The sequence below is a fragment of the Paroedura picta genome, chromosome 8 (assembly GCF_049243985.1).
Source record: "Paroedura picta isolate Pp20150507F chromosome 8, Ppicta_v3.0, whole genome shotgun sequence".
Taxonomy (NCBI): Eukaryota; Metazoa; Chordata; class Lepidosauria; order Squamata; family Gekkonidae; genus Paroedura; species Paroedura picta.
The window spans coordinates 80383604-80397789 of NC_135376.1; the positions used below are offsets into that span (position 1 = coordinate 80383604).

At 57.5% G+C, this 14186-nt stretch overlaps 2 protein-coding genes across 2 annotated transcripts in view; both read left to right on the forward strand.

The window, feature by feature from the left end:
* Positions 1-2248: 2248 nt before the first annotated feature.
* SLC18A3 (solute carrier family 18 member A3) lies at positions 2249-4948 on the forward strand. Its single transcript, XM_077350559.1, has one exon. The coding sequence runs from the start codon at positions 2401-2403 to the stop codon at positions 4012-4014; it is 1614 nt and encodes a 537-aa protein (XP_077206674.1). The 5' UTR covers positions 2249-2400; the 3' UTR covers positions 4015-4948.
* Positions 4949-8368: 3420 nt separating this feature from the next.
* The window catches only part of CHAT (choline O-acetyltransferase), a 57417-nt gene continuing 51599 nt past the window's right edge, over positions 8369-14186 (forward strand). The window contains exon 1 of the mRNA XM_077350560.1: positions 8369-8939. The gene's annotated coding sequence lies outside the window, so the exon portion shown is untranslated. The remainder of the gene's footprint in view (positions 8940-14186) is intronic.

Sequence of the window (14186 nt, forward strand, 5' to 3'; positions counted from 1 at the left end):
CGTACTGAACACATGAAGCCGCCTTATACTGAACTGGACCCTTGGTCAGTATTGTCTACTCAGACCCACAGTGGCTCTCATCATCTCAGGCGGGGATCATTCACAGAACCTCCCACCTGGTCCTTTTAGTGGGAGATGGTAGAGGAAAGAAGTACTTTTCTCACAATACAAGAACACACAGGCGCTCAATGAAATGAATGAACAGTAGGTTTAGATCAGAGAGAAGAACTACCTTTTCACCCAAGGAGTAATTCACACATGGAATTCATTGTTGTGGGACGTGGTGGCAGCTACAAGCCTAGGGGATGGGATGCAAGAGGGGATGGGATAGAAATATATCAAGGGCTAGGAGCCACAAGATCTAGATGGAATGATACATGGAGGGGGGCAGTGGTGCTCTGTACTTTTGGTGCCTGGGGGGGCAACAGTCGGAGGGCTTCTGGAGTTCTGGCCCCGCTGGTGGACCTCCTGATGGCACCTGGGTTTTGGTCATTGGGTGACACAGAGTGTTGGACTGGGTGGGCCACTGGTCTGATTCAGCATGGCTTCTCTTGCCTGGCCTGGACATCCTTTTCCTAATCACTGATTACACAGTGGTGGGTGCAAAGGCCTTCTGAGTCTGAGGAAAGGTCTTTTTCCACTAAGACTTTACACCCTTCTAATTTGACTCAGCTCGGGTGAACCTTTGCTTTGCGCCTGGGAGCAGTTTGGGGAATCAGGAATGCAGTCTACCCATTTTGAATCTCTCTTTTTACATCTTTGGATTTATTGCAAGTGGGTCAGGTTGCAACTGAGAGAGCTGGACAAGAAGGAGGGTCCATCAGTGACCCACCAGGCACCAAGCACTCTGCACATGGTCTGAAAGCCAAAGATATGTTTGGATGGAGAGGACTGTGGGTGGGGTCTCCTGCTTTGAGCCTCCCTACAGACACATGCACAATAACAATACTGTGTGGTCATTGCAACTGACTCATGGCAGCCCCAAGACAACAGGTTTTGCAAGGTGAGAGATAAGCAGAGGTGGTCCACCGTTGCCTTCCCCTGCATAGCAATCCCCCACCCCCGTGCCTGGATGACTTCCATCCATGAGCTGACCTCTGCCCCCCCCCCCAATATCAGCTGAACATTTCTCTTGCTTTCACCCGGGATGAAAGTAACACATCCCACGGGGCTTACAGGACCCCTGCCCCTAAGCATGCAGGTCCACCCAGCCGTCGACTGACCTTTGGCGTCCCAAGAGGCAGCTCTCCCACCTCCCAGAGCCCCCCCCCCCCTCCTGGCAGCCTCTCTGTCTCCCGCTCCCCTCCGCGGGGCCACGGCCAGGGCTCCTCCTCGGCGCGCCGCATTCGCATCCCGAGGCGCAGCCGGCCCACCGACCACTTGGGGACCGCCGCTGAACTGTGCGTCACAACCTGACGGAGGGAGGGAGGGAGGGAGGGAGGGAGCGTCGTCAGGGGGGAGGGGGGTCGGGGGAAAGTGCCGGCGTGCCACTCCGTCCCCGCCACCCAGAGGCAGCCGCCCTGCCGCCCGGCTCACAGAAGCTCCGGCGCTGCCCGACAGCCCAGGGGGGGACGCGGCGGCTCTTTCGGTGCAGGGGGAGCCCCCCAGCTGGGGGGAGGAGGCGGAGGAGGAGGGCCCCGCGCCTCGACCCCGGCCGATTGATGGGCAGCCCGCCACGCCTCACCGGGACTGCCGCCGGCAGACGGACGCCCAGCGCCTGGGCAGGCGGCGGACGCGCCCTCGGAGCCGACGCCTTCTCGGCAGCCCCAGCGCCGCTCGGCCGGGGGACGTGAACAGCCGCAGCCGCAGCAGCAACAGCAACAGCAGCAGCAGCAGCCGGCGGAGCAAGAGCCGGAGCAGGCGGGCGGCAGAAGTTGGCGGGCGCGGGGCAGCGATGCAGCTCGGCCGGCGGCCCCAGCAGGCGGGCTGCGTCTTCCGACGCCGGGCGGGCGAAGGCGCCCCGGAGCTCTGAAGGAAGCGGGCCGAGCGGCGCACCGGGGATGGCCGCACAGCGCTGAGCCCGCAGGGCAGCCCTGCCTCGAAGGCGCGCCACCCGGAGCCCCCCGCAGCAACAGCGGCAGCAGCAGCAGCAGCAGGCGGGGAGGAGGAGGAGGCGCAGGAGGGCGAAGCCCCGGGGGGACCGCGGGAAGGCTCTTCCTAGGCGAGGAGAAGGGCCGGAGAAGAAAGGAGGGAAGGGGAAGGGAAGCGCGACCGGCGGCCAGGCCAGGCAGGCTGGTCTGCAGGCTCTCCGGGGCCGCGCTCGTCCCTCCGGGCCGGTGGGCTGGGCTGCGCTCTCCTCCTCCTCCCTGCCTGCCTGCCTGCCTGCCTGGCTGCCCGCCTCCGCCGATGCCCCGCTAGCGCCTGGGCCAGTGTCTCCGGGGCTCGCCGCGCGGCAGGAGGATGGAGGCGTCGGCGGCGGGCGGGACGTCGGGGCGCCGCTGGGCGGTGGAGCAGCTGTCGGCGGCGGTGGGGCAGCGCACGAAGGCGCTGGGCAGCGCCATGCAGGAGGCTCACCGCCAGCGGCGCCTCCTGCTGGTGATCGTGTGCGTGGCGCTGCTGCTGGACAACATGCTCTACATGGTCATCGTGCCCATCGTGCCGGACTTCATCGCCACCATGGGCGAGGGGGCGGGGCACCGCCAGGGGGCGCCCTCGCAGCACCAGCAGTCCCTCAACGGCTCCGGCGCCGGCGCCGGGCCGGCCAACGCCAGCAAGCCGGGGCTGCTGCGGCCGCGCTACCCGCCGGACAACGAGGACCTCAAGATCGGCGTGCTGTTCGCCTCCAAGGCGCTGCTACAGCTGCTGGTGAACCCGCTGAGCGGGCCCTTCATCGACCGCGTGGGCTACGGCCTGCCGCTCTTCATCGGCCTGTCGGTCATGTTCCTCTCCACCGTCATCTTCGCCTTCGCCGAGAACTACGGCACGCTCTTCGCCGCCCGCAGCCTGCAGGGCCTGGGCTCGGCCTTCGCCGACACCTCCGGCATCGCCCTCATCGCCGACAAGTTCCCCGAGGAGTCGGAGCGCAACCGCGCCCTGGGCATCGCCCTGGCCTTCATCTCCTTCGGCAGCCTCGTGGCGCCCCCTTTCGGCGGCATCCTGTACCACTTCGCCGGCAAGCGGGTCCCCTTCCTGGTGCTGGCCTTCATCTCCCTGCTGGACGGCCTGGTCCTGCTGCTGGCCATCAAGCCCTTCGGGGACCGGACGCGGGACAACCTGCCCGTGGGCACGCCCATCCACCGCCTGATGGTGGACCCCTACATCGCCGTGGTGGCCGGCGCCCTCACCACCTGCAACATCCCCTTGGCCTTCCTGGAGCCCACCATCGCCAACTGGATGGCCAAGACCATGGGCGCCAGCGAGTGGGAGATGGGCCTCACCTGGCTGCCCGCCTTCTTTCCCCACGTCCTGGGGGTCTACATCACCATCAAGCTGGCCGACAAGTACCCCCACCTGCAGTGGTTCTACGGAGCCCTGGGCCTGGTCATCATCGGGGCCAGCTCCTGCACCGTGCCTGCCTGCCGGAACTTTTGGCAGCTGGTGGTCCCCTTGTGTGGCATCTGCTTCGGCATCGCCCTCGTGGACACCGCCCTGCTACCCACCCTGGCCTTCCTGGTCGACGTGCGCTACGTCTCGGTCTACGGCAGCGTCTATGCCATCGCCGACATCTCCTACTCAGTGGCCTACGCCCTGGGGCCTATCGCGGCCGGGGAGATTGTGCACTCCTTTGGCTTCGTGAAGCTCAACCTGGGCATGGGCCTGGCCAACATGCTGTATGCCCCTGTTCTCCTGGCCCTCAAAAACATTTGCAAGATGAAGCCCTCCCATTCGGAGAGGAACATCCTCCTGGATGAGGAGCCCAAAGGACTCTATGACACCATCAAGATGGAGGAAAGGGCGGCCAAGGGCAAGAAGGCCCATCCGGCAGGGGGTGGAGAAGAGAACAGTGTAGACTCTTACCATAGAGACTTCAGGGCAGCTTCTGAAGAGGACTCTTCTGGGGAGGACTACACCTAGAGGGCGGGCCCAGTGGGGAGGGGGAAGGAGGACATCCTATCTGTTCCCTTTACACCCCAATGTGCCAGTATTAACACTTTAACCTTTGTCTTGATGTGATGGCTTTCTTCTTCCTCTTGACTTTCTTCTCCTAAAGGTGTAACACCCAGTCAAGAGGAAAGCCACCAATAGCTATATAACATGAGTGGTGCATTTTGCATAGATTTGTGATGGTCCTTTTTGGTGAAGCAGGGAGGGGAGGCCTGGCACTCCCCCTCCCCTCTCCGAAATTCCCTAGCCAATTCTGTCGTGCCAAGAGGTTTGATTGCAGTGTTTGCCTGTGACTTCTGGCTGGTTCACACATGCATGGACATCCCATGGTTTCCTTACAATCTGACCCTTAAGGCTGCTTCACAATCCAGTGTGCAGGGGGGAGAGGTGGGGTGGTCCTTACACTTTTATGACTCTACACTGGCTTTCTTTGCAAAAACGGAGAGTGGGCAATGAACGGAAGAGTTCTGCGGGTCATGTGAGACGCACCTCGGTCAAGGGCCATGTGCCAGTTCTCACTTGATGCGGCCAGCGGAACCTGCATGTGTGAACCAGCCCTATAAACTGTGTACACCTCCATTTTAAAAGGGAAATCTGTTGAAAAGCAAAATAATCATGCTAATAATTAAGCAGAGGGCCTGGCGGGGTGCCTACCCGAGGATTCTATAAATATTGTACGTATCTAGATGCGCAAGTCGACCGTGTCGAATTCTTCTCTCCCATCCGTTTCCTCTTTAATGCCAGTCTCGGGAAGCACACCCCGTCCTCTCTCCTCGCAAGGGGGGGGGGGAAGGGTGTTGACTTTCTGTCTGTTCCCGCTGCTCATTCTTGTCAATGCGATCTCTACCGTCTCTCCTGTTTGAGTCTGACGCTGCTGCGCTAACATGGTCGGAATAAATGAGGCTGGAGGGGACAGCGTGGTGGTCTGCCTTTTGTTCGCGGGGGGGGGGGGGGTCTGAGCCTACTTCCTGGGGGACGCCGGGCCCCCGACATGCAGAGACTCTGCAGAACTCTTTACAAGGCCTGATTTGGGGGACGGGGGGGGGACACGAATAGCTAGAAAAGTCCCACAAAAAAAAGCCCCCAAAACACCACCACCCTCAGTGGGGTAGAAAGCAAAAGGAAAGGTTTGCTGAGCTCCATTTCGGAAGCACCTGGGAGAGGGGAGCAGGGGCAGAAATCTCTCTGTCTGGACTCGGGGGGGGGGGGCAGCCCCATTCCCCGATTTACCCGGGAGCCAGTTGCCTGAATTCAGCAGGCAGGCTTTCCGAGGCACAGGTTGGACGGGGCGCTTGCGGGGCGTTTTAGAAGTCGAACCCGCAGCTGCAAAAGCCCCCGGGGGTGGGCGGAACGGGAGCCGGGACTGCGGGGAGGGAGGCCGGGCCCGGCCGGGGTCCTTTGGCTTCCTCCGGCTCCCGAGGCAGCCGGCTGCTTGGCTTTGTTTGGTCCAGGAAGAAAAGGTCGACGTCCCGAGATCCCCTCCCCGCCAAAAAAACAAAAACAACCCACCCACCAGGGCGTCTCCGATGGACACCGAACAATGGTCACGTAGAGGGCGCTGCAAAAATGCCGGTGCGATTCTTTAATTCGGCCCGGGTGGGAACTAATCTGGACAGCGCCCGTTTCTTTTCCGCGCCCATGGGTTCGGCCTCAGGAAGGAAGGAAGGAAGGAAGGAAGGAAGGAAGGAAGGAAGGAAGGAAGGGCGATCCTGAGGATTGTGAGGCGCGTCTCTGCTAGAAAATTCTTAGGGATGCAGTCCTAGGCATGCTTCCGGGGAAAGAAGCGGAATGACCGTCGTTGGGGCTTACTTCCGAGGAGATGCGTCTAACGGCCTGGGTTTCCCCTGGGTTTCCGTGGATTGGCAGACCCCTAAGTGCTCAGGGCTGCGCAGCTACTCGGGAATCAACCTTGCTCAGTTCAGTGGGGATTACTCGCGAGTCAAGGGCACAGGCTGGCGTCTGGCCTCTCCTCCCTTTTGACGAAGGGAAACCTGGCCGGATCGTGCCGGTCTTTCCCGCAGATATTAGATTGGTTTCCGTTGTTCCCCCTTGGGTCCGTCCTTCCCTCTTGCTCCCTCGCTAGAAACCAGGAAGATAAACTCCCCCCCCCCCCGAAGCCGGGGGAATCGGCCCCAAAGAAGCAACGCCACGAGCCCACTTTGCGTAGGAAACCATTGTGCAACAGACTTCGGGCCGCCCTCCCGGCATTCACCCGGCCAGAGGAGAAAAATGAAAAACCAACCCCTCCTCAACCCCCCCCCCAAATGTATGGTTCCTGTCCCTGGGGGGGGGTTATACCCCCCCCTTACAACTCCCAGATCTGTCGTGCAAGACCCGCACTCGGTGCAGGGAGAAGTTGGAGAGCAAAAATATTGTTTGTGGGGGCTGTGGGGGGTTGGGTGGGAGGGAAAGCGGCCTTAGCTCTCCCGGAGCGAAGCAGGGTCGGCCCTTGGAAAGAAGACCCGTCCCCCCCCCCAAGGAAAGCTCTGCAGAGGAAGGCGCTGGCCAACCGCCTCTGCTTCTCCCAGGCCCTGAAAGCCCCTGACTGGCGCAGACGGAAGTCGGTTCAGCCTCGACGGCACTCCTCGCATGCATTGGCTTTCGCCTGCTGCTAAACCGGGCCCGAGTTCGAGCTTCAATCGAGAAGCGCCGTCCCTATCCGGTTTCCTGTTTCGAGATGTCCCCGGGGAGCTCTCCAGCCACCCATGAAGGCAACGGCCCGCTCCATTTGGCTCGCGTGTCTCCAACAGCTGGTACACTCTCTTGGCACCAGGAGGTTCGCCTTCGCTTGGAAAGCTCATAACCCACTCTCCATGAAGCCAGTCCCTTCAGTATTTCCGTAAAACATGTCCCCTTGGTCATAAAAAAGGGTTTACTCGGGAGTAAAATGCCCTGGACGTAAACCGCTGGCATCAGGTCGCAGCCTCAGATGGCTTTTGCGGAATCTCGATGCTCACCTACTTGGTAGGGGACGAAGGTCACTAAGTTTCGTTTCCTAAGATTTCGTTTCCCTAAAATCTATGGGTCGTCCCTCCCCCTCCCCCTCCCCTCCCCCCCGCACACACACAAAGTTCTCCAGCTGCGGCTCCGCGCCAGCCGGTGGTTCCCGCCCAGCTCGGCGACTTGCACTTTTCCCCTCCCGGCTCCGTTGGCATCCCATTCGGAAGTCGATCCATTAATGGCCGCGCTTCACGGTGGGTGGTGCCGGAGAGAGCGCTTCGGGAGCGCCTTCGCAGCGGCCCTCCACGCGGTTCCTTTCCGCTAATGGGGCGAGAAAGGAAGGAAGAAATGCCCCCCCCCCCGCACAAAATGTAATTGAAGGAAGCCACCGGTATCTCGGAGGCTAATGGATTACTCGGGAGTAACTGAAAGCGGCAGTCGCAGGAGGGCAGCGGCGTCAGTCTGTAGTGGCCGAGCCGAATGGGAGCCCCGGGGCCCCTGAAAAGACCCCGGACGTGTCCCGGCCAGCAGAGGCATCCGACCCAGCGAGCCTCCGGGATCGCTGACCCCCTGGGTCTTTCGAGGGCTGCTGGACTCGGATTTTGTTCGGGAAGCAATAAGGCTTACTCCCGAGTCAGCGTGCTGCCCGCAAAGGACCCGTGGACTCTGGGCGGCCGAGCCTTGCTGGGGAAAGAGGGGTCACGTTCCCAGCCCTTCTGGGGTTCACTGGGTTGGGGGGGGAGGGTTGGGGGGGGTAGTCCATTTGGATTTGGAAATCCCATTCCCGCCCCGGCCGCTAGGAGGAAACGGGGCCAAGCGGGGAGAGCGAAGTGGAGGCTCCCCCGCGCCCCACCGGTCTTGCGCCTTCAGGTCTGGAATCGGGGGGCTTCGCGCTTTGAGCGCCATCAAGGGCAGAGCTCGTTCGCCCGGGCACCCACTCGCGCTTCGCTCCCTTCGGACTGACGCCGAAAAGAAGGGGCGCGGGGCGCACGCCTTAGCGCTTCGGGGTTCGCAAAAAGAAAAACTCCGTTCTCTCGCTTGCCGGCCGAGTTCGGGCTCGCGTGGGAGATGCAGAGAACTCCCCTGGGACCAGAGTCCCTCTTGGACCCCCGAGGTGCAGACTGAAACTGTAATCCTTCACCGATGGGCGTCATTCTGCTTCAGACTGCCAGGTGTCAGCGCTAGGCAAAGTGCCCCCTGGCATGGTGGGGCTCCTTTTTGTTTGGAAACGCCAATGTAGTCCAAATAGGCATGTGGGATGGGGAGGGGGCGCTTCATAGCTGGAGCCAGGCTCCTTTCCACCTCACCGGAACCTGCCTTAAAACGCCCCAGCCCCAAATCTGGCAAGGTCAGGACTGTCGACTCTCTCTGAGCTCCCGGCCATTTCCTGCCGGCTCCTGGCAACGGGAGGGGCCGGGGGATGAACGGGGGACCTTCCGCCCACCGAGCGGACTCTCTCCCGCGGAGCCCTCCCCGTCCCAGTGGCCTCGGACGAATCGCGAGGATGTCTGTCTAGGCGACGGCGAGCCCTTCGTCGGAGGACCGGCTTGGAAACGGGTTTGACACCAGTGCCAAAGGTGTAGACGCGCCCTCGCTCGGCGGGCTCTTCTCCGTCCCCAAAGAAACGGGACGACCCTCACTGACCCCTCCCCCGGGGCTTTCATCTCGTCCGCCCCCCCCCCCCGGTGCCAGTCCCGCTCCTCCGGGGGGCTTTTGGGGAGCGCCGGCCGCGCCCTCGCCCGTCCCGCCTGCGCGAATCGGACGGGCGGGGAGGAGGAGTTTGGCGAGGCCGCCGGGGAAGGGGGGTCGGGAGCAGCCCGGGCGGGGAGCGAGGAGCCGCGCGGCAGGAGAGGCGTCGGGACCATGGACAGCGCCGCGGCAGGCGGAGGAGCAGAAGCCGCAGGGCCGCCCAGCCCTAAGCCCTGAGCCCTGAGCCCTCAGCTCCGGCGCGCCAGGTAAGGAGAAGTCGCTCGGGAGCGCTTCCCGCTCGTCCCCCTCGCCTTCCCGGCGCGGCCTGACCGAAGCCCCTTCCTGCAGCCGCCGGTGCCTGCTCGCTCCGGCGCGCCCCACCGGCCAAGCAACAGATTCCCAACCCGGACTTGACGCGGCTCAGACGGGAAGAAGGGAGAAGCAGAGCCAGGTTTCTCGGCCAGCCGGAGGAGCAGCCTTCCTCCCGGGGTTCCGGAAAATGCAGAGTTATACCCCGCTTTAAGCCCATCGAAACTTAAGGGCAGCGACGGGGGTAGCGCTCTGGAGGATCGCACAGGCTCGCTTGGGATACCCGGAGACTCTCTCTCTCTCTCTCTCTCTCTCTCTCTCTCTCTCTCTCTCTCTCCCCAACTCTTTCAAAAGTTCAATATTCGCCCAAAAAAGGAAGGTTTTGGAGGGAGGGCAAGGCACCGCTTCGACTTCAAGGGAGCTGGGGGGGCTCTTTGGGTGGAGAGACGTCCATTCCACGCACGCTGGATAATGCACTTTCCGTGTGCTTCTGCAGCTGGATTTCCCTGTGCAAAACGGGGAGACCTACTTCTCAAGGGCATTGAAAGTGCGCTATGCAGCGCGGGCCGAATGAGACTCCTCAAATGCCCTTCCTGTGGCTCCAGCAGGCAGAGGAGCAGGTTAACTAAGGGGGGAGGCGAAGGAGGGGGGAGAAGCAGCCCCCTCTCCGGGCCTGGGGCTCTGCAGCCCAGGTGACTGGCAAAGTTCTTGGATGGGTCTAGGCAGGAACCGATTTGGCTTGCAGTGGGTCGGAGCGGGGCAGCTCCTACTTACTTAGCCAGGTGCGAGAGCCCCGGCACAGTCCCTTAGGCATGGGCCGCTCACGCTCAGCCCGCTGGCTCTCGCTTCCCAGCTCCCCTGGGAGGAGCACGGTTTTCAGAGTGGCGGCCCTTATCCGGCTCGCCTCTCGGCTCGCGTGGGCTGGCGCTCTGGAGCGGCCAGGGAGTCTCTCTCCCTGACTTCCCTGGGCATCCTTTGGTCGGCTCCGCTGCACCGTTCCCTATCCGCACACCTTGGATAAATGGCCAGCCCTCCCGAAAGTTAGCATTTGCCCAAAGGAACGATGGGCGTCAATCGGTCCAAGACTGAAAGGCAGTCTTTGTCCCTGTGAGTTTACTGGGAGGGAAATCCCAGGCCCGTCGAAGCCTATTTACTGAGAAAGGGAACTTAGCACAGGGTGAACAACCTTAGTAATGCGGGCGTAGAAGGCTGCTGTAGTACCTTAAGGAAGTTTCCATTTTTCATCACTAGGAAATCGTCCATGATGGTCGTAGTTGAAGAAAGGTCCAGTGGCACCTTTAAGACCAACCAAGTTTCATTCAAGGTATGGGTGGCCAAACTGTGGCTGTCTAGATGGCCATGGACTACAATTCCCATGAGCCCCTGCCAGCCCCTGCCCGTTTGGCCACCCCTGATTAGCTTTGTGTGCATGCATAAATAAAACTTTGACTAAAACTTGGTTGGTCTTAAAGGTGCTGTTGGACTCAAGTCTTCCTCCTGCCGCTTCAGACCCACACAGCTGCCCATCTGAATCTATTGCTGTGGATGGTGACTTTAAGGCTTACTTTATTTATCTCCTGCTCACTCCCCAGGGGAGACCCAGAGCGGCTTCCTCTTTCTCCTCCCCTCCCCTTCATCCTCCCAATGATCCAGTGAGGCTGGTTGGGCTCTGTGACTAGCCCAAGGTCACACAGCACGTTTTCATGGCCAAGGGGGGGATCAGACCGGGGTTTCCTAGCTCTCCGTCCGACGTTTGAATCACAACCCCATGCTGGCTCTACTATTGTTCTTATTTCTGCTACCTAAGCACACCAAGAGCAGAGATTCAAAAAGTTCTGCTCCAAAAGGACTCCTGTCTTCAGTGACAAGGAAATAAGAGGACCTGGTGGTTTCCTTGCACAACATGCTAGCGTCATCCATGGGCGAGGTTGGTCACTGTCCTCTTTGTTCCAGAGGGAGGCAGGCTGGCTTTTCTCATAGATTCTGATTGATTTGTTTTGTTGCAAACTACCTTTAGCTCCTCCACAGAGGTAGGCATGGATTTACCTAGAGCAGACTTTCTCAGCCACGGTTTTGTGAAACCCTGGGGTTTCCCAAATGGGTGGGAGTTAATGTTTTTTATATATTTTTTAAAAAATTGTTAAACATTTATCGGGTGAAGTGACCTTATATGTCGACCTGTCCTCCCCCTCCCAAAATAGCTAATGATGGGCCTGGGGAGGGGTGGAAGGGGAGGGGCCCCGGGTGGGCCTGTACACAGCCTTGCTTCCCAACCATATACTGCACAACTGCACCGCTTCTGGGGTTTCTGAAAGTCTGAAGACTGTTTCAAGGGTTTCTCAGTGGTAAAAAAGTTGAAGAAGTCCGACCAAGAGGCAGACCTTTGTTTCTCAGGCCTGTTCCTGGAAGCCATCGTCTCCCATCTCAGACCTCAGTTAGAGACTGGTTATTATTGACTCCAGGGTGAAAGAAGACTTTGCACATGATATTCCCAGCTAATCTTTTTATTGTTACTTAGCCTGTTCCAGCTGCAAAAAAGCAAGGACTGGGTTCACCTCTGGCACAAATTAAGCTCATTCCATATCGTATCTAAATCTCTTGATATAGTTGCCAAAGGGTAAATTACATGGTGTTCACAAGAGCTGGAATCCAGTTGAACAAAATCACAGAGAGTTTCTTTTCCTGCAAGCCCATGCGTCCATCTCCTCCTCTCCCTCTTGTTCAAGGGAAAGGAGGATGAACTGCTAGGGAGAATAGAAACTGGTCAAAAATGCTGTGCAGACAGGAAAAAATTTGCATGGGATCCTTGCATTCCCTATTTCTGGGAATAGTTAATATCATCTTTGATCAACAGGTTTGGCACATGTTTGAAACTCTGCCAGACAACAACAACTGCAAAACCTATTTACCAGAGGCAATTAGTACGGACACCACAGGCCTCCCACCTACCATCAATCTTGAAGGCTACAAATCTCTGTCTCTCTCTTCTAGTGAGAAGGAAATTTAATTCTTCAGAAGTTGGTCTGGAATGGCCTCCCATTGGTCTCCATCCCCCACAGGGTACAAGGTTGCAACCATCCCCAAGGTCGTGCAAGGACCCTGGGCCAAGTCTCTCACCTTGGCCACTTCAGCACGGCTCCTTGAGGAAGGGACCTTAGCAATGTCAGAGGACAAGATTATTCAGCTAACAGGTTATTTTGTGGCAGTTGTTTGACTTGGTGGAGACCGAGAGGGAAAGAGGTCTTGGGGTGGTAGCAGACCGCTCAATGAAAATGTCGACTCAGTGAGTGGCAGCTGTGGAAAAGACGCACTCTGTGCTGGGAATTATTAGGAAATTATTAGGAAAATTCTTATGCTCTCCTACAGATCTGTGCTATGGCCTCACTTGGAATATCATGAACGGTTCTGGTTATTGTATGATTCTTTTCCAAAAAGCACAGCTGAGTTGGAGAAAGTGCAGAAGAGGACTACCAAGATGAATAAGGAGTTAGAACATGAGGAATGGCCAAAGAGTCGGAAGCTTTTTGGTTTTAAAAAAGAGGTAGCTAAGGGAAGGATGTGATGGAGATTTATCAAAAACATACATGGGGTGGAAAAAATGGATAGAATGAACTTTCCCATCATTCTTCTATAGCAGTGGTCCCCAACCTTTTTATCACCGGGGACCACTCAACGCTTGACAATTTTACTGAGGCCCGGTGGGGGGGGGGTAGTTTACTCCCCTACTCTCAACCACTGCCCTAATGCTCTCTGATCACTATGGTAATGTTTAAACATCCCTTCAAAATAAGATACAGACACGCCACAACAATGAACATAAGGAACATTTTATTTTCATGGAAATTTTAACTCATGACAATGACAAATCAACGAGAACCCTGAGCTTGTTTCTCTGCAACGAGATAGTCCCATCTGGGAGTGATGGGAGACAATGACACCCGAAGGGTGTTGTAAAGGGCCGGGGGGGAGGGGAGGCGTCCTTCCAGGCCCACCTCCAATTAGTCGAAGGAGCACATGTGGTCCCCCGCCCACAGGTTGGGGATCGCTTTTCTATAGCACCATAACTCAGGGGCATGCAGACAAAGTTAAAAAGCAATAGATTCCGGGTCAACCAAGGAAGTACTTTTCCTATCAGTGAATAGTTAAACTGTGGAACACACTGCCAGGGGCATAGACATGGTCAAAGGCACCAATGGCTTTCAAAGTGGTTTACACAGATTCACAGAAGAAAGGTCCCTCAATGGAATTTCCACATGCAGTGACAGCAGTTAATGGCATGTGAATGGCATGGTTGGGAGTCAACATCAAGGAAAGGGCTTGGCCTCCATGCCCTGTTTTTCAGCCCAACAGAGCAGCTGGCTGGCCAAGGTATGAACCAGGGTGCTGGACTGGATGGACCCACAGTTGCCAGCCTTTTGGGTTCTGGTCTAATACAGCATGGCACCTCTTATGCTCTTGTGTACTTGGGAAACTTTTGATTATGAAAGCTGAAAACTTATACTGAGTCCTTCACTGCAGAAAGGCAGGTTGTGAATGCCCAAACTGTCAATAAACGAACAAAATTTGAGTCTGGTGGCACCTTTAAGACCAACCAAGTTCCATTCTGGGTAGGAGCTTTTATGAGCATCCACACTCCTCTAGATACCACTGGACTCAAGCTTTGTTCTGTTGCTTCAGACCAACCTGGCTACCCACCTGTGTCAATAAATGCCTGATTTTTTCACAGAGGCAGCCAACCTGTCAAGTAACTGAAGGGGATGCATTTCACCTAATACGATCAGCAAACATGGCCTTTAATCACTGAAAACTGCATAGAGCCATATGGAAGAGTGGTATAAAAATCTAAAATAAAATAAAATTCTCCACCAGTTGGTCCAGTGTACATCTCATTTGCATAAAGAGGTGCCCGGGGGTGCCCACATTACATCTGTGGTGTACAGAAGTGGATCCCTGACACAGGGAATGCTTGAATCAAATGGCGACTTCCTCTACCAATGGTAGCAGCACCTATAGAGGTGTCATACAATAATGGAAACAACTGCATGATCGTGACAACCCATATGATTTGCACTTTTATATACTACCAATGGGAGGCATCACCACTGGGAAACAGATTCCCATGGCTTTCACACCACAGAAGCAGGACTTTTGACAATGAAAATTCGGAATTGCATAACAGTATGTGATTGTGGCTTTCCACATAT

Coding starts and splice junctions, on each gene's coding strand:
- SLC18A3 (XM_077350559.1), top strand. CDS start 2,401: ATGGAGGCGTCGGCGGCGGGCGGGACGTCGGGGCGCCGCTGGGCGGTG.